Below are 19,040 nucleotides of genomic sequence, written 5' to 3'. Positions count from 1 at the left end.
CATCGAAAAATGCATTATTTTCACATTTAAAGTGAACACTTCGACGAAAAAATTACAACACAATTAGAAAACATGCAGTTTCAATGCAATTTAAAGAATTTTGAAGAATAGCAGTAGATTTTCATTCATGAATATTGTTCTGAAATTATGTTTACTTTTTTTTCGCATACCGATAACTTTTTTTTTTGTTTCAATTATAGAGGTTTTAACATTAATGTCATTCGCCTCTTCGGGCCAGAAAAACTTTCTGACCCTATGTGCGGGGTTGGGAATCGAACCCAGGCGGGCTGCGTGAAAGGCATCGACTTACCCATCACGCTATACCCGTCCCCTCTCACCGATCACTTGTTTTTGCACGCTAGCATTAGAGGTGTGCAAAACAGCTCATTTTGGTGAACAGCTCCGAACCGATCAGCTCACCAAAGTGAATCGATTCGATGTATCAGCTCATCAGCTCTTTTAGTTTAAACTTAGATTCATTTTGTGCACCGTTTTTCTTATGCCGGTTTTCTTTCATATGCATGATCGAAATTGAATCATTGATTTGCAATGATGCAATGAATGCAATGCGAATTAACTTATCTTTAATTGATGTCGACTAAATTGAATCTCTTAAAGAGCCGAAGATCCGATCAGCTCGTAGCGTGTTCCCTTCGTCATAATGCAGTGAACTGGGTAGCAAATGAGTGAGCTGGTGAGCTGCGGTTCTTTTGAAAAGAGCTGTGAGCTGTCAGCTCACTTCAATGATTCGATTCACTGGAACAGCTCAGGAGCGAATTGCCCATCTCTAGCTAGCATCATGTGCAAAGCACTTGAACTATCACTACTTGTAAAACACGCGACCATCATGAAAATATACACTTAACTCATACAATTATTGTAAAAAATGGTTGATATTAAGTGGAAATCATACTACATTTATCTGAAATGCACATCAAAACGATAAGATATCTCGTTACCTCTGGATTCTATATGAATTTAATACGAATGTCACATTGTTTCCCACAGATTTCAACTGAAACACAGTAAACCGAATCAAGTGTTTTGCACATACATTGTTGCTGTATTCATTTCCACTAGAAAACGAACTGTTTAACACATGTAGTTCGATTCAATACCAAAACACATCACATCCAAAAAACACATCACAGCTAAGTGAAAAATAAACTAATCTTGTATCTAAGTGAATTTGCACATGAAATCTTAAATCAAATCGCTTTGTTCATGTATTGAAATGAAAAAGCTTACTAAATTGAAGTGCTGTTAACATATGAATCGATTGCTCTAATTTTTATCAGTTTAATCATCGGTAACGATTTCGACGTGATATATTCGATGATGTTTTTGTCTCAGCCCTGCTGTTGCGTATGAAGAGATGTCCCCTACCCAGAGATGCCAGGTAAAAATTTCAAATGTCTGCAGACAGGGTCTGTAAATCTGAAAAAAAAAATCTGCAGTCAGCAAGTATGTCTTGCTGGCACCAATTTCTCTATTGGCACATTGTCGCAAAGTTGAATACCGACAGCGACACCTGCCAATGAAAAATGGAACCATCTTTCGGAAATTTTCATATCGGCAATAGTGATTTGCAACATTTTTATCGTTTATTCAAGAGTACAAATAGATATCAGCAATAAAAGTACACTCGGAGTAGAAGAAAATCGATTTCAAAGTGGTTACTACTACTTTTTTTAGTGTAAACTACGATTAAAAATGGAAAATCTTCAGAAATGTGTGAAATTGGGTAAGGTTAGGTTTTTTCGGATCAACATTTTTTTAAACAGAAACCAGTGTAATGTTGATTTCTCCACAAAGACATCATATTAACAAGATATCCAGCTCTCACATTTCCCGAACAAATCATTGGCAACATCCTTTTATGCTAGCATGGTGCCCACAGGCGAGTCCGCATCGAATCTCGTACATAGAAGTAGGGGAGAGAAATGTCAAATTCGTGCGCGCCAAAACAGCAGCACTGCGCACCCATACAATTGACATGATATGTTGAATGTGATGCCGTGCGATGGCGTTGCTGAACTGAAGATTGAGATCGCTCCAAGCTGACAGGGTCTGTTTCTGCAGTACTAGAATGTATAGCGATTGAGTACTATTTATTTTTGATACTTTATTTGTTATTTCCAGGCATTTGAAAAATGATATCAAACCATGTTTAATGCTCTATTGTGAATAAACGATAGATTTCGCACAATGAACTAAGATCAACATTACCACCTCAGAGCAAAAACTTTTTCTTCAACTTCTACTATGATTTTTCAAATGAATTCGCCCTTTTGCATAAGAAATCGTTGAAAAGGTGGAGTAATTAGAAATTTTCCTACCGATTTGACAGCTCTTGCTCAAAGTATCATCTCTAAATAAGCAGCGCCTCTACATTTCAGTTTTGCGACAATATGCCAATAAAGTATGACACGCAAAACTTGACTTGGCGAGCAAAACAAATGGTCGCGGAAATTTTAAAAGTCTGCGAAAATTTCAAAAGTCTGTAAAAGTCTGCCGAGAATTTCAAAAGTCTGCAAAAGTCTGCACAGCAAAATATGTCTGCAGCTCTATATCCCAAATCTGCAGATTTACAGACAAATCTGCAGACCTGGCATCTCTGCCCCTACCTGACATTTGACAAATCGAAACAATAATTTGTGAAAAAAACCTATAGAATTTTCATATTTTTACATCTATGTGAATAATAAGCAGATAATTGCTTGAAACTATGGATAAATCCAAAGAAATCTGTCGATTTTGTCTCAAATCTTCCGGAATTTCTGGCAGTACATCAGTCAACGATGCTGATTTTCGTTTGAAATGTATGGTTGTGTTCCATTTTATTGTAAGTAAATATTCGATTAAGTGTTTTCATCCACTATAACTAGTGAGAGTTGTAGATAACTGAAGATGAATTATTACCCGCTATCGTATGTTCGAGCTGTCGAAGCAAAGTAATCGAGTTCTACGACTATCATGAAACAGTTCGGGTCAACCAAATTCATTTAACAAGTGAGACTATCGGTGACAAGGAAGACAAGAATGAAAGGCTTGAGGATGTAAACATAAAACAGGAATTTCCAAACTTCGAAAACAATGAACTCAATAGCGTGGTTTGGATAGGGGAACGGGAAATAGACTATGATGCCGAAGATGTTAAGCAAGAATCTTCCGAGACTGTACTTGAATTTAAAGTAGAACTGAACGATTCAGATACTAGTACAAGTTGTAAAAAAGCCGACACTCAAATTAGGCGCAGTGTTAAACTGAAAACATCTAAACGAATCGATGAGCATAAACAGAATCGTAAATCGAAAAGTCAAGAAGAGAGAGTGAAGAGATACGATGATGAGAATCGAAAAATTTCTGAATTTTTCAAAATGACTTGTGAGTACTGCCCGGAGATTGCAGAAACTTTTGGTCGATTACAGACGCATTGTCGAAATGTTCACAATCAAAAAGCAGGAGTAAAATGCTGTGATCGAATTTTCTATGTTAAATCCAGAATAATTGAACACATAAATTCCCATCAAAATCCGAAACGATTTCATTGCGAAATTTGTCAAAAATATTATCACAGTAAAGAGTATCTCGCGTTACACAATCTAAAGAAGCACAGCAAAATCGAGGATAAACCCTTCAATTGTGACAAATGTGACAAAAGTTTTTCAAAAGCGGGACTATTAAACGCACATATGAAAGCTCATATTCAAATTAAATGCACTGTTTGTCACCGAATGCTGGCTAGTAAATCTCTGAAAATGCATATGCTAAGGCATACAGGAAACATGAAATACGTTTGTGATACATGCGGCAAAGAATTCCGTAGCAAAATAACATTGGAGCAGCACATAAAACGTCACATGGGTATTGACGACCGACTGCAATGTCACATCTGCAGTCGTTGGATATTGGGAAAACGCTATCTAAAGGTTCACATGAAAACGGTTCATTGTGACAAAAATCAGGAAATTGCTTGTAACATATGCTTCCTGAAGTATCCGAATGAGCGATCGCTAAGTGTCCACAAGGGTCGAGTTCATGTGGAGAAAAAATTCGAATGCGAATTTTGTGGAAAAAAATTCAAACGAAGTATCAACTGTAAGGAGCACCGAGCATCGCATACCGGGGAAGTGCTGTACACTTGCAATGTATGCGGCATGACCTGTAATTCGAACGGAAATCTGTATTCGCATAAGAAAAACAAACATCCAGAGGAATGGATGGAAGCAAAGAAGAAAGCTTTCGCGGCTACCTACGGGCAAAAGATTGGGGACCATCCATAAATCGAAATTTGATACTTCGAGCTGCTGCGAGTCCGCTCGCAGTTTTTTTTTTTACAAATAGTCATTTCAGTTACGCAGTTCTAGAATCTATATTCATGTGATTTTTCTTAATACATTTATTTTATATACAAGACTAAACAAAGGCGGTCCATATTTTATGTAAAAATAAAATCGATGTCCCTCGGTTTCAACTTGTACGGCACTCAGTTTGTAACTGGACCGCCTGAACGTGCTTCCGAGGGGTGTAAGCGGGTGATTTATGCGCCACTCTCGATGAGAGACCACCCGCCAGATGTGTGGCTGCCCGGCCTTTTGAGACTTCTCGGGAGAAGGTTCCGGTTTCCCTCTTTGTAGGGTGGAAGCAAGCTAGTCGACCAAAAGCGCGTCCGAGTCGCGCGTGTCATACAAACTACGGCACGTCCGAAATGTTCAATGCGATCTCAGTCCGAAAACGATATTCTCACACGGTCGTAATCATCATGGGCAAAGTCTAACTTCCCAAATTAACCAATCTGCAGGAAACTTGAGAGTGGTTCCGGTAGGTTTCAGGGCCAACCTCCCCAGTAAAAACAAAATACAACAAAAAACTACAAACGAGACGGAACTCTGGACTTGAAAAGCTTCATCAATCTGAAAATTGGAGAACTACATCAAATCACAAAAAAAAGGTTTTTACAAAATCACAAATCCAACATTTATTGGCCTTTATCGGTTTTCCCGGTCATGTTCTCTGTTCACTCTATTCTGTGCTAGCTAGCTATTTCCATTCGTTCACCTTTCCCTCATCTATCCTAACTGGCGATTTTTTTATTGTCTGCGGTGCGTGCTTTCGGTGTTCATTGTTCACCTCACTTGCCTCTTATCTCATGTGCAAATCACTTGGCAATTTCTTTAATTATTATATGTCGATATGCAAATTAGACGGTAGGGTAAGGCCGTCAATAGTGACCCCATGCGCATGGACTTCACAACAAATATATATTGTACTCACGACCTAGGATTTACGTGTTGGCGGGGGACGGCGATTCCTACTGGTGCTACTGATGATGACGATGATGATGCTAACGATGCGACGCGGTGCTGCGACGAGTGCGTTTCCCTCGATCGAGCTGAACGGGCGACGCTGGTCTCCCCCGCCGATTTGTGGACTTACGACGACGGGATACTGCCGTCGAGTTTTCCGATCGTCACCAGAAAACTTAACAGCGTTGATGATGGTTGTCTACTAACCCTGCCAAGGCGCAAGATTGACGGATGCTGCCTTCTTCCGGCCCAATGTATCGCCGAAACCAAACCTTGAGACAGATCGTGGGGTCAAGAGCGGTCTCTAATGTACGGGTGTGATGTGTCGGATACTTCGACGGTAGCCACAAACCTGTGAAAGAAATTGCCATTGCACAGAAAACGCATAAGCACGTGCACCTTGGTAGTGTCAACATTTGTGAGTTTACCTTGATTTCTTGGTTTCAACATACACGCGAACCGCCAAATTAACGATAGGGAATCTAACTGGGTTTTTATTCTGTTTGAGAAAGGAACGAATTTACATTTTGATGAAGAATTTCAAGTTACATTTAAATTTACCAAACTAAACACAACACGGCGCGAACTGAAATCGAACCACTCTTGCCTCTTCCACTGATAAGTTCAAAGTGGTTTATTGGGCTTTGAGAATCCTCAGAATAACCGCGGTTTGTACATCTTCGTTAGCGGATCTGACGCATTTTCCACGAAGTGGATAATAGCGATAGTTCCGAATTCGCATTGATTAACCCGAACTTCCCCAGTCGCATGATCGCATCTCGTTTCTGCGAACGACCCCAATCAAACCAACCCACCGCCAGACCAGTCATCAGAGCGAAACAGAGCATTCTCCCGAAAGATTAACGCGGTCATGAACTTTGTAAAGGTCGATGGCCTCTTTCGGTAACCCAAACAAACACCCCATCGGCTGCGACGCCAGGCAAAGCAGAAAGCAATTGGCGCGTACTAAGAACGGCGGGAAATCAGCTGCTGTGTCTTAGGGCAAATCTCTTACTTAGAGCTTTTTCATCATAACGGGATGATTCGATTTTGTGAACCTCTTTTAATATCGTTTCGTATATTTATTATATTAAATTTTAATACAAGGATCTATAAACATTATTATTAAAGATCATTCACCTACTAACTATTATTTACAAAAAATATCTATTCTAATTCTGTACTCGTTACAAGTTTCCTTCTTTCTGGATCATGCCAAGGGCTTTGAGACGTTTTAAAATAGCTTGCTGACTTACTCCCAACGATTCGGAAAGCTCTTCTTGGGTTTGGCACGAATGCTTCTAGTTGTTCATCTTTGAAGGTTTTTCTCTCTTTCACCACCATGTTTGTCTTCGACATCGAAATCATTGTTTTTAAAACGTTGAAACCACTTCCGACACGTTCTTTTACTCAGAGCAGCATCACCGTAAGTTTCTGACAGCATTCAATGCGCTTCAGCTGCAATTTTTTAGAATTGTAACAGAAAAGTAATACTTCTTGTAAATGGCGAGAATTGGGCACATAAACAGACAATTTCGAGCGTGAATAATACGAAAACAAGAACAACTGTCACTGAAACGGCGATGACAATTCGTCCCGCATACCGTTTTGGCTACCTGGGCAGCCATGGCCACTAGAAGGCTACCAAAATTGATTCAGTTACGGTTGTCAAATCCAATTTGACAAAACAAAGTCGCCTGTATCCAAGTTAGCCGAGCGTTTTCATCTTCTCACCTTCGCTGAAAATGTCAAAGATTTCAATGTGGAAAAATCCTGGTGGATACGCCCGCATAGCGTTTTGGCTACCTGGGCAGCCATGGCCACCAGACGGCTACCAAAATTGATTCAGTGACGGTTGTCAAATCCTATTTGACAAAACAATGTCGCCTGTATCTAAGTTAGCCGAGCGTTTTCATCTTCTCACCTTCGCTGAAAATGTCAAAGATTTCAATGTGGAAAAATCCTGGTGGATACGGTTGTATCGTTTGAGTTGTATAACTGCCAGCGGTGAGGCAGTCGGTCACCAGAATGTCTGCCAGCTATATTTTACCAGCTGGCAGCGTTTAGTCAGCCGTCTGACAGCCATGCATATGCGGGCGGTTGTATCGTTTGAGTTGTATTCCTGGCAGCGGTGAGGCAGCCGGTCACCAGAATGTCTGCCAGCCATATTTTTCCAGCTGGCAGCGTTTAGTCAGCCGTCTGGCAGCCATGCGTATGCGGGGTTAGGCACTGTACACACTCACTTCAAAGGCATTATCATCTATGTATTTTGACCAGCCTCAGCCGGTACAGCCACCTATCGGAAAACGGCGGAAGCAAAGTTGTACACCTGATAATATATAGGTATATAAGTTTTATCTTATTTTGAAACGGGGTGGTAGATCCGAATCGTTGGATATTATAAAAATTAAAATACCAGGGCTTAATTGTGGTACGTGAATAATTCGATTGTCTCGCAACAAAAGAGCTAGAAATCTTAAGTTTGCAAGAAATCAAAGTCCTTGCGAATCGGTTTGAACGAAATTATTGTATTTTAAAAAACAAACAAAAATATTCTTAAATATTCTTAAAAACAAACAAAAAAGTGCTACAATTATCAACTCTTTCCAAAGTTTGTTCATTTAAAACTAATTTTTCAATTTGAATTGACTGAGAAATTGTTTGTCAAAAAATTGACAGAAACGCCCAAACAAAAGATTTGTTTTTTTTTAATCAAAATATTTTTTGAAACAAACTAATCCGCTGAGAAAACGTTAATTATCATATTTTGTAGTTTCAAGCAGCAATATTTGCTATATCAAGCCAGATTTTATTTGTTACTATTTCAATATTTCGAATATATTGCGAAGTGAACAACAAATTGTAATTAGTCATGTGTGCTTTAGCACAAACCGGTTAAGATAAGGTACCAAAACCCCTGAATGACTACAATCTGTTGGCGGACAGTATGCCGTCAATATGTTTTTTTACTTTCGGCACGTCAGGATAGACATTAGCAGTTCCTCATAATCTGCACGCAGTGAAACAGAACACAGAAGATTCTGATATATTGAGTTTTTAAGTCAACTTCAAACATTTGTTTGAATCAAATAGAACTGTATTTGAATCAAATGAAACTCTCGTTGAATTAAATTCAGTGCTACAATGTATATTAGATTAAAATATATTAAGATATGGATTCAAATTAAAAATTGTTATTGAATCCAATCAAAAATTTATTCTGACCGAATGCTTGTTACAATACATTGAATGCATTTGAATAAATTATGTAGTGGTATAGATCCTAATTTTATATTATGTTCAAACAAATTTGCAAGCAATTTTGATTTGAATTCAACCGAATCAAATATACTGAGTCTAAGCTTCAAATTCATGGATACTGAATAAAATATCTCGTTCTTGAAGCAAATTCTAAAAAATTTTGGATCTACAATATTCACGCAGAAGCAATTATTTCAAATTTTTTTATTATATTACACTTCGAATTTAAAGATATTTTATTTTGAATCTGCGCTTATTTTCATTTCCCTTCAATTTAAATACATTTGATATTTACTTCAAAGCAAATAATTTTAATTTCTAGCGCACAGAGATAAATAAAATGAGCGTTAAATGGGTTAAATGTAAATAGGTTGTGCTTTGAATTCAAGTATAATGTATATCCTCCTACACGCAGAGAAAAATATTGTAAAAATAACTAAATTTTGGTTTCACGTAACGATTAATTTTGTTGAAATAGTGTCAAAAGAAAATCTGATTTGAAGTTGCAAATATTGTTGCCTGAAGTTACAAAATAAGATATATGATTTTGTTCGGTGCATCAGTTTGTTTCAAGAAATGTTTTGTTAAAAATAACAAAGTGTCAATAAATTATTGGATTACGTTGATAATATATTTAACTTTTTTTTAGCGACATTGGATGGTAACAATTTATTTTTCTCAACGTTGTTCTAGACTATTTTTTATTGTGTTTGTAATTTTCACCCAAAATTAGGTGGCGGCAGACCAGAAGCAAGTAAATATTGTAACAAAAAGGGTTCGATTTTGTATTGTGTTGGGGGATGAGAAGTAGGCACAATTATGTATATAGTTTTGGTAATATGTATTAAATCGGTATCCTGCATGAAATTCGCATGGACGTATACAAATAAATACATTACAGGTAATTCTGTATGAATGGCAACTCTGTTGGTAAATGAAAAAATAAACACAGTCTAGATGACAGACAGCACGTTTTTGATAGGGTAACGTGGCGCCATCATGCCATAAGCGAGTACTGTCCCAACTAAAGGAATATTTGAAATAACCGTTAAAATGATTTAAGAATCTAATTTGAGTGTCCTGTCTGTTAGTCTGTGCTTGGATTATAGGTTTTCCGATTAGTGTTCCGTTTAGTGATTGGACGACTCGGACTGCGTTACCTCTCATGCTTGGCGCCGCCGAGGTTGCCTTGTCCTCGTGGTCTAAAACTAGAAAAAAAATTCTCAAAGCGGCTTCGCCTTCTTGCGGTTTTCTAATGCGATGCCAAGGAATAGCTTTTAGCTTTAAATATACCAGGCAAACGAGTGGATTACAGGTTTGTGTGTGGGGACCGCCGCTTCCGACGGCGGGTTCTATAGATACATAATTTATGTCAGTTTTAAAATTTCAATCTGTAAATAAAAAAACGGCTCACTCGAATACAATTGTTTCAATTTCAGTTCTATTATGCCCCGTTTACACTTGTGCTGGCGGCCAGCATGCTGGTGTCAGTATACTGCCCTCTTAGGAAAAAACGTTCAACTGTGGTCCAATGATCTAAAGTATTAGACCAACGAAGGACCACCGTTGAACTTTTTTTTTTTTCTAATGCCCCGTTTACACTTCTGCTGGCTGCCAGCGTGCTGGTGTCAGTGTACTGCCCTCTGACGAAAAAAAACTTTCAACGGTGGTCCTTCGTTGGTCTAATACTTTGGATCATTGGACCACAGTTGAACGTTTTTTCCTCAGAGGGCAGTACACTGACACCAGCATGCTGGCAGCCAGCAGAAGTGTAAACGGGGCATTATAGATATCCCATATAAAACTTCCAACTGCTTTTTGCTCTAAAGATTTTTGAAAAAAATTACCTGGCAACTCTGTGCAAAAGTGAGGAAACAACTACAAAAGTCTTCGGTCTGCAGCAAACATCACGAAGGAGATAAAACTGAGTTTGGTGCTTTAAATTATGGATAAAATCATGGGTATCTGTCGATTTTGTCTCAACTCTACCGTACTTACTGAAAGTATATTGATTAACAATGCTGAATTTCGTTCGAAATTTGAGGTTTTATTCAACTTTGCTGTAAGTAAATGTTAGATGAAGTATTGTTATTCACAATATCTAGACACCTGTTATGAATTGTAGATAACTGATGATAAATTACTACCATCTATCGTTTGTTCGAGCTGTCGAAGCAGAATAATCGAATTTTACAACTTTCACGAAACAGTTCGAGTTAATCAAATCGAGTTAAGAAATGAAGCTGTCAGCCGCAAAGAATACCAGCGCTTAGCGTTTGAAAATGTAATTATAAAACAGGAAACTCCAGACAGTGAGCAAAATGAGCTTGATAATGTGATTTGGTTAGAGGAACGGGAAACAAATCATGATGCGGATGACGTTGAGCAGGATGACTCCGTGACTGTGCTTAAATTTAAAGTGGAATTGAATGAACCTGATACCAGTACGGACGACCAAGAAGCCATCGCTCAAGTAAGGCACAGTGTTGAAACATTAAAACGAATCGATGAACATGAATTAAAAAGTCAAAAAGAGCGAATAAAAAGAAGCGCTGTTGAAAATCAAAAAATATCAGAATTTTTCGAACTGACTTGTGAGTACTGCCCCGAAACTTCAAACACTTTTGGTCGATTACAAACGCATTGTCGAAATGTTCACGATAAAAAAGCAGGAGTAAAATGCTGTGGTCGAATTTTCTACGATAAGTATAAAATAATTGAGCATATAAATTCCCATGAAAATCCGAATCAGTTTTACTGTGAAATTTGTCAAAAATCCTATCGCAGTAAAGAGTATCTCGCAGTGCACAATCTAAAGATGCATAGGAAATTGGGAGATAACTCCTTTAGTTGCGACGAATGTGGCAAAAGTTTTCCGCAACAGGGATTATTGAATGCGCATCTGAAAGCTCACACTCAAACTATATGTTCCATATGTCATCAAAAGCTGGGTAGTAATTCCCTAAAAATGCATATGCTAAGGCATACAGGAACCATGAAATATGTATGCGACACATGCGGAAAAGAATTTCGCAGTAAAATAACATTGGAGCAACATATCAAACGTCACAAAGGTATTGACGACCGACTGCAGTGTCACATCTGCGGTCGTTGGATATTGGGGAAACGCGTTATGCAGATCCACATGAACACGGTTCATTGCGACAAAACTCGGGAGTTTTATTGTGACATATGCTTCCTGAAGTATCCGAATGAGCGATCGCTAAGTGTCCACAAGGGTCGAGTTCACGTGGAGAAAAAATTCGAATGCGAATTTTGTGGAAAAAGGTTTAAACGCAGTATCAACTGTAAGGAGCACCGAGCTTCGCATACCGGTGAAGTGCTGTACTCTTGCAATATATGTGACGCGACCTTTAATTCGAACGGAAATCTGTACTCGCATAAGAAAAACAAGCATCCAGAGGAATGGATGGAAGCAAAGAAGAAAGCTTTTGCGGCTAACTACGGACAAGAGATTAAGGGCTGCCCATAAATCTCATAATCGAGATTTGACACTCATTGGCATTCGCAAGCATTTACAAATAGTCCTCTGAGTCAAGCAGTTCGGAAGTTTCTCGTACAAATAAATGTATTTATGTAATATGTTGTCTCTTGCTGTGACATGTTTTGATTCACGTTTCTCTTAAATTCTACTTAAACCACTGAACAGACGTAAAGTTAATGCTACGTAAATCATCAGATTATAGCCATTTCGGGGTTTTGGTATTGCAAGGTGTGTAGGTTGAACCGGGAGGTAGCAGTAGAAGTTCAACATAAACTGTTAATGCACTTATTAGTCAAAGACGAAACGTACAAATAAGGAAAAAAAGGCGGGTGGGTAATGTTAGAGACATAACTGGATGTCGTGAATACGAAAACAACTGACATGTTCCTTAACACTTCCGAATATCAATTAGTTGATCAAGTGTATGAATTATGCAAGCATTCCCCTTTTTCACATTTTTCGTCAAAACAAAGAAGGCTTCACTTGATCTCGATTACTGTGAATTTCATACAGCGAAAAGTGCACAAATCTAATCAAACTGTTCTAGATTTGCACTAAACTGAGTATATTTACCTTCGATTTGCGAAGAAGAAATCCTAATAGTTATTTAGAAAACTTTTAGAGGCATTAGAACGGCTGATTTTGTGTGATGCTCGCCACCGTTGTCCTCTTTTCGTTGTTTTTTCACCGATCCAAACGACTGGCAGCTATGACGTAATCGCTCTTGTCGGAAGCGAAACTAGCTTCGCAAACGACACACAATACATCTGCTCGCAGTGGTGACAGAATCCAAACTGATTCAATTTTTGTTAAGAGGTATCTTTTTACGTGATTTCGTTTGTAGCTTTTCACTAATGGGCGGTCCTAACGGCTATAAAAATAGCCGCATACAGAATTTTAATGTCGATTATATCATTTCGGATTTGCATAATTTATTGAAAGAAACTATCAATATGCTGTATGGATTCGTTTCTAGCATTCAGAAGGGTCAAATTGTGCAACTGACTAAAATAGCCGCATACAGAATTTTAATGCCGATTATTTCATATCGGATTTGCATAATTTATTGAAAGAAACTATCAATAGGCTGAGGAACTCCCTGCGATATTCAACACTGTTCGGAACATTTTTCTCAAACGATTTGTTGTACTGCAGCAGATATTTTGTTCTCTTCTTCAGAACGCGTTCTGATTGGCTGGTGTTGACATGAGTCAAATGAGACAGATTTTTTAATAGTGTACTATTGAAATACTTCAATGGTTTTGCTATACGCGTTTAAGTTGAAAAAATTCGATTCTATTGGTAGTTAGATTATATAAATCCTTTCACAGTTGACTGAGCTATGAGCTTTAAAAATACGAGACAGGCAAACGCGTCTTACGAATTATCCTCTTTGAGACTCATTTATACCAAACATTTCAGAAAAGTTTAATTTTGAATTATTTGAGATTATGTCACACAACTGAAAATTTTATCATAAAATTGTGATCAGATATTCACGATCAAAAACTTATAACCCTCTCAGAGGGTGAATTTTGAAAAGGCACCCCATAGAAAAGTAAGTCGTATTCACGACAAAAGTCTTGTGCGCTCAGTAGTGCTGTAAAAATTCATTTTCAATCGAATGATATCGGATGAAAATGAAATTTATGGCCACTGACCGTCAGCAATCGATACAAATTCATATGACTTTTGCTGCCATTTTCAAGTGAAGCTCCCAGAATTCATCGTCAGTTGAATAATAGTTCCTAGTCATTTGAAGTTTCGCTTGCTCAGTTTCAAGTGCCAGGCGTTCAAAAGCGCTTTTCAAGAGTGTAATTGTTTCTCAAAGAGCTGTCATCGGTATGGTAAACGCTAACTGGTAAAAATTGGGTGGCAAAATATACTTGAAAATGTATGCTTAAAGTTGCCAACTCATTTCATACAACCACGGTAGATTAGAAAAAAAAAAAACGTTTCGGAGAATCATAAAATAAAGAAAAATGACCAATCGAAAACGAAACGATACCTAAAATTCGCAGAGCTTTAAAAATCCGCATGAAAAAAAAACTTCAGTGTACTTCTTGTAGAGTTCAGATTATTAATGAACGACCACGAAATAAATACTAGAGTAATATTATTTTTATTTGCTCAGCTCATATTTAAACCTAAGATTAAACTAAATGGCTAGATAAAACTACCAACTTCCAGCCAGTTTTAAAACGAACGATTGTCTCCGTCGGATGACATCTACTGTCCGTAGGCTACCGCAATAGCTTTCTTCTTCGCTGCCATCCACTCTTCCGGGTGTTTACTTTTCTTGTGCGAGTACAGGTTCGCATTCGAGTTGGTACACATTCCGCAGACATCGCACGAATAAAGCGTTTGTCCCGTATGTGAAGCACGATGTTCCTTTAGGTAGATATTTCGTTTGAATTTCTTCCCGCAAAATTCACACTCAAACCGTTCCTCTACATGCACTCGCCGTTTGTGGCTGCCGAGTGCTCTTATGTTAGGATAGATTTGCTGACACAGGTCGCATGCGACCTCTTGTTTCTCTTCGCTATGGACCGTTTTGATGTGAACCTTTAGGTTAGGTCTTCCGTTAACCCATTTGCTGCATATGTCACACTGGATTCTTTCAATGGGATTGATACCTAGGTGCCTCTTGATGTGCCTCTCCATAGCCAGCTTCGTACGAAATGCTTGCCCACAGCTGTCACATATAAGCTTGGAATCCTCACTGTGCATATGAATCATGTGCGTACGAAGAGTCGAAGCACTTGCTAGGATCTTGTGACAAATTGAGCATTGCACTTGAATATGGGTACTGAGATGCGCTTTCAGAAGATATTCCTTGTGGAATGTTTGTGCACACTTGTCACACTTGAACGGTTTTTTACCGGTATTGTGCATTCGTAGTCGATGTAAATCCAAATAGTATTTATCGTTGTAGTTTTTGTTGCATATGTTGCAATGATATTGATTTGGATTCACGTGGGAATTTATGTGATCTAAGATCCTGCATTTTTTATAAAATATTCTGTTGCAACATTTTATAGTTCCCTGTGTTTTATGAATTTTTCGAGTATGCCTCTGAAGTTTATCAAACGAATCGAACGATTCTGTGCAAATTTCGCAGTTTAGGGTAAAAAATTCTTTGATTTTCCTGTTTTCTTCTTTCAATCTTCTCACTTTTTCTTCTGCACTAATTTTGTTGAGTGCTTGCAAAGGAATAATTTTCTTTCTTCTTGTCCTTTTCATTACCTTTAACAATTCATCATTTGTTTGAATACCAGGATTTAATGACGGCGAAATGGAATGAAGAACTGTCGTATCGGTATCAATAGCTGGGCTGTCGGATTTGTACGATTTATCACTATATTTCTCGACAAAGTCCAACGAAATATCTAATTTGATATCATCTGGAGACGATGTACGCATTACAGTGTTAGAGAGCGCTAGAAGCTGGGCCTGATTTGCGCAAACCATCTCATGGAAATGGTGATAGTCCATGATTTTAGACGAGCATGTAAGACAAACTCTATTTGGAAAACGCTCTTCTTCGATAAACTGAAAATATAATTTTATGAAATGTTTGCACGAGAAATGTATTGTGTGGTACAAACTTCGAATTTGAAAATGACCTGCATCTTTGCCTGAAGATCGGAATCAGTTACAGATATGTTGCTAGATCCATTGGAATCGAGACACAAGCGACAAATATTTTGCAGTTTTTCCATTTAAAATCTGGAACAGATGCCAATATATTCAGAACATAACGAAAATCTAACAAATCTAGTTGTAAAATATGAGATTGGTTGGTAAAGACAGCTGATCAGTGTCTTGACATATGGCCCTTCGGAAACCCGTCCACGTTTATTGTATATGAGCATATACACAAATTACGCTACGAAAAATGATTAAGCACAAACGCTGCACTGCTAAAAGTCGACACTTTTTGCATTTCTAATATAGAAAAATTATGCAATCACTGTGAAAACCGACTTTTGAATCGAAGGCCGAGTGTGTTATGTATCATTTGACTCAGTTCGTTGAGTACGCAAAATGTCTGTGAGTATGTAACAAAAATGTGCACTCGATTTTCTCGAAGATGGTTGGACCGACGACACGACCAGGCACTCCGAAGAAAAATCGAAATAAAAAGTGTCTGTGAGTGATTTTCCGTCAGTTGCCACAAATATAGCGGCCCCTTGATAATGATAAAATTATTCTTTTTAGGCAACACAGTTCTGGTTGCTATGCGTTATTTGTCAAGGAACCGCATATATAGAAATAAACAAACAAACTGGAAAACTATCCCGTTCCATTGTCAGTAGCCACGAAAATGCTAGAAAAAAAGGATTAATTTCGGAATAAAGCGATCTATTCTCTTGTGTGCAGCCACATATTTCCAAATCTGTTGCAATAATATGGACACAAGACGAAACTGAATTTATTATAATGTGTATTTGCTAATAATCAAGAAAAATTACTGTTTCTAAAACTCAAAAAAAACGTGGAGCAGGATGTTTATTTCGTTTATTATGCATTCAATTGAGACCAAAACATTATTTCGTAACACTAGAAGAACCCTTACAGAAGTTATAATCAATGGGAAATGAACGATAATGAAATTGCTGCGTTCTGTGATGTCGTTTTGAAACACCAGTATTAAATTTAAGCTATTTTCAAATATCCTTTAAACATTGAGTCAGTAACAATAAAATGCATTTATTTATGTTATTTATCTGCTAAATCATGCTAGAAAGCTTGATTGTTTTACATGAAGATCTTTATTGGAGATGCGTTTCAAGTCTTCTCAAGAGAATTTCCAAGAATTATCCAGATGTCATACTAAAACTATTCTAGGGTTAGCAAAAGTCATAAAACAAAAGTTTGTCTCAATGGCGCGAAAAAATAGTAATGCTGATGATACGATCTTAGCAGAAATTCTTAGTCGCATAATTTAAAGATTTTATGAAAACTATGCAAAAGTTTTAATTCATTATTGATTTTTTCTAATGGTATGAGATGATGATGTAGTTGATTGGTAACTGCTTTGGTATCAAATTTCCGGTGCATACAATTACTGGTGGTGCAAATAAAATAATATAACTTATCCGTATCGCAAAAACATTTAAGGTGAAATGTAGCGGAATGCGAAAATCCCGTTTTTGGTCAATTATTCAAAAACTAGACCGATTTTCGAAAAACCAAAAACACTTAAGTTTTCGAAATCAAATTTATCATCACTAAGTATTCTTAGAATTTTGAAATTTTGCTTTGCCGAGCCGTAATTGGTTTTTGAAATGTATAAACGGTTACTGTTCTGTTCCACGGGGATAATTTTAGAACTGAAAAGTAGTGTTTGTAGCAGAATTTCACAAAGAATCTAAAAATGCAACTCAAAATTATAAAATATTATCTAAAACAACCGAAATTTGAAAAAGTTTACATACACTTTTCCGCATTTTTTTTATTGCTTGCGCGCTGCTGTTTCGTATTGAGGTGGTGTGAGAAATGCATGGTGGGCACGGTGGCATTATATCGTGAGCAAAAATTACATATGAAATTATGACGCGAATTTATGCAGCATTGCGTTTTGTGTTGCAATAAAAACGAGTTGAATACAGTAAAATGGGTATTGTAAGAAATTGTTTATTTTCTAAGTAACTGTCCTTTATAATGCTAATAATGTCCAATTCTGTTGAGTTCAGTGCATTGATGTTGCTGAAGCAATAAAGCCTGGCTGTGTGATATCGTATAACAGGTAAACTATAACTTCATCATTGACAAACTACTGAATGAAATACAAACCAAGTATTATCGTGATACAAACAATGTGATAAACATTGAAAAACAACAGGCATATACATGTATTGAGTAGGGAGCCAAAGGAAAGACCGTGTTAACTGGTGAACGGTTATATTAAGAATGAAAAAATCTTACATCACTATGATCAACTATGATAATGAATAATCAACTGCTCCTTCGATCTATATCTTCAACACCCCCTCTCAGTTGATATCTTCCAAACCAAGTTTTTTGCGAAATTCAATGAACTGAGGCGCAGGCAGTGACTTTGTTAGCATATCCGCTTCTTGCTGTTTAGTCGGTATGTATACCAATTCAATTTTACCTTCGGCTACGTTGTCACGAATAAAATGAAATTTGATGTCAATATGTTTAGCCCTTTTCGTTTCCTCTTTGTTTGCCATCGATATTGCACCTTGAATGTCCTCCAGAACTGGTATTGGAAAAACATTGTCAGTGTTAAGATCGAGCATCAATCCTCCAAGCCAGATTGCTTCACTTATACAGCAACTCATTGCAATGTATTCTGCTTCGGTTGATGACATTGCTACTACACCTTGCTTTCGAGAAGACCAAGCAACTGTAGCATTAAATATCTTCAATATGAAACCTGATACACATTTCCTGTCTACTTCATCATTTGCAAAGTCTGCATCCACAAAACCCATCACCGGAGCTGCATACAAGTCTCGTTTGTATACCAGCTTCACATTCGTTGTCCCTCTAATGTACCTTAAAACTCGCTTTGCATGTTTCCAGTGTTCCGGTCCTGCCTTATCCTGGAATCTTGCTAAATAGGCAACAATGTAGCACAGGTCCGGTCTTGTTCCCAACATCAGATACATTAGGCTGCCAATTAGTTCTCTATACGGAAACTCACAAACATCCGTAAATGGTAGAAGCTGCAACTTCACTTCAGCTGGTGTTGAGCATGGGTTGCAACAACGCATATCAAAACGAGCCAGTATTTTTTCCAACAGACCGATTTGCGAAAGCTTCAGTGTTCCGCCCACTCGATCGCGTTCCACTTTTATTCCCAGAAAGTTGTGCAATTCACCCATGTCGGCCATGTCAAATTCGTCCTTTAGTATTTTCTTTATCGTGTCCATGGTACCCAGATCTTTGGTAACTATTAAAAGTTCATCAACATAAACAACGATGTAAGCAAT

At 37.7% G+C, this 19,040-nt stretch overlaps 3 protein-coding genes across 3 annotated transcripts; 2 read left to right on the top strand and 1 right to left on the bottom strand.

Annotated features, from left to right (window-relative positions):
* Nucleotides 1-2,661: 2,661 nt before the first annotated feature.
* LOC131437686 (zinc finger protein 714-like) lies at nt 2,662-5,161 on the top strand. The gene is made up of 2 exons (XM_058607190.1): nt 2,662-2,845; nt 2,901-5,161. Exons 1-2 carry the CDS (start codon nt 2,729-2,731, stop codon nt 4,284-4,286), a joined length of 1,503 nt encoding a protein of 500 aa, XP_058463173.1. The 5' UTR covers nt 2,662-2,728; the 3' UTR covers nt 4,287-5,161.
* A 5,254-nt stretch (nt 5,162-10,415) lies between these two features.
* On the top strand, nt 10,416-12,145 carry LOC131438545 (zinc finger protein OZF-like). Its single transcript, XM_058608645.1, has 2 exons — nt 10,416-10,632; nt 10,696-12,145. The coding sequence occupies exons 1-2, from the start codon at nt 10,516-10,518 to the stop codon at nt 12,061-12,063; spliced, it is 1,485 nt and encodes a 494-aa protein (XP_058464628.1). The 5' UTR covers nt 10,416-10,515; the 3' UTR covers nt 12,064-12,145.
* Nucleotides 12,146-14,206: 2,061 nt separating this feature from the next.
* LOC131438679 (zinc finger protein 62 homolog) lies at nt 14,207-15,883 on the bottom strand. The gene is made up of 2 exons (XM_058608853.1): nt 15,684-15,883; nt 14,207-15,627 (listed from the first exon to the last, which is right to left on the bottom strand). The coding sequence occupies exons 1-2, from the start codon at nt 15,795-15,797 to the stop codon at nt 14,305-14,307; spliced, it is 1,437 nt and encodes a 478-aa protein (XP_058464836.1). The 5' UTR covers nt 15,798-15,883; the 3' UTR covers nt 14,207-14,304.
* Nucleotides 15,884-19,040: the final 3,157 nt, after the last annotated feature.

This window comes from Malaya genurostris, chromosome 3 (genome assembly GCF_030247185.1).
Source record: "Malaya genurostris strain Urasoe2022 chromosome 3, Malgen_1.1, whole genome shotgun sequence".
Taxonomy (NCBI): Eukaryota; Metazoa; Arthropoda; class Insecta; order Diptera; family Culicidae; genus Malaya; species Malaya genurostris.
Note: the sequence above shows the minus strand (reverse complement) of the source record. Positions and strands in the feature narration are given on the sequence as shown.

Excerpts from the sequence above, each read along its gene's own strand:
- LOC131437686 (XM_058607190.1), top strand. The coding sequence starts at position 2,729 with ATGGATAAATCCAAAGAAATCTGTCGATTTTGTCTCAAATCTTCCGGA. Across the intron at positions 2,846-2,900 it reads TGGTTGTGTTCCATTTTATT|ATAACTGAAGATGAATTATT; the intron begins GTAAGTAAATAT and ends TGAGAGTTGTAG.
- LOC131438679 (XM_058608853.1), bottom strand. The coding sequence starts at position 15,797 with ATGGAAAAACTGCAAAATATTTGTCGCTTGTGTCTCGATTCCAATGGA. Across the intron at positions 15,628-15,683 it reads AGGTCATTTTCAAATTCGAA|TTTATCGAAGAAGAGCGTTT; the intron begins GTTTGTACCACA and ends TTATATTTTCAG.
- LOC131438545 (XM_058608645.1), top strand. The coding sequence starts at position 10,516 with ATGGATAAAATCATGGGTATCTGTCGATTTTGTCTCAACTCTACCGTA. Across the intron at positions 10,633-10,695 it reads AGGTTTTATTCAACTTTGCT|ATAACTGATGATAAATTACT; the intron begins GTAAGTAAATGT and ends TATGAATTGTAG.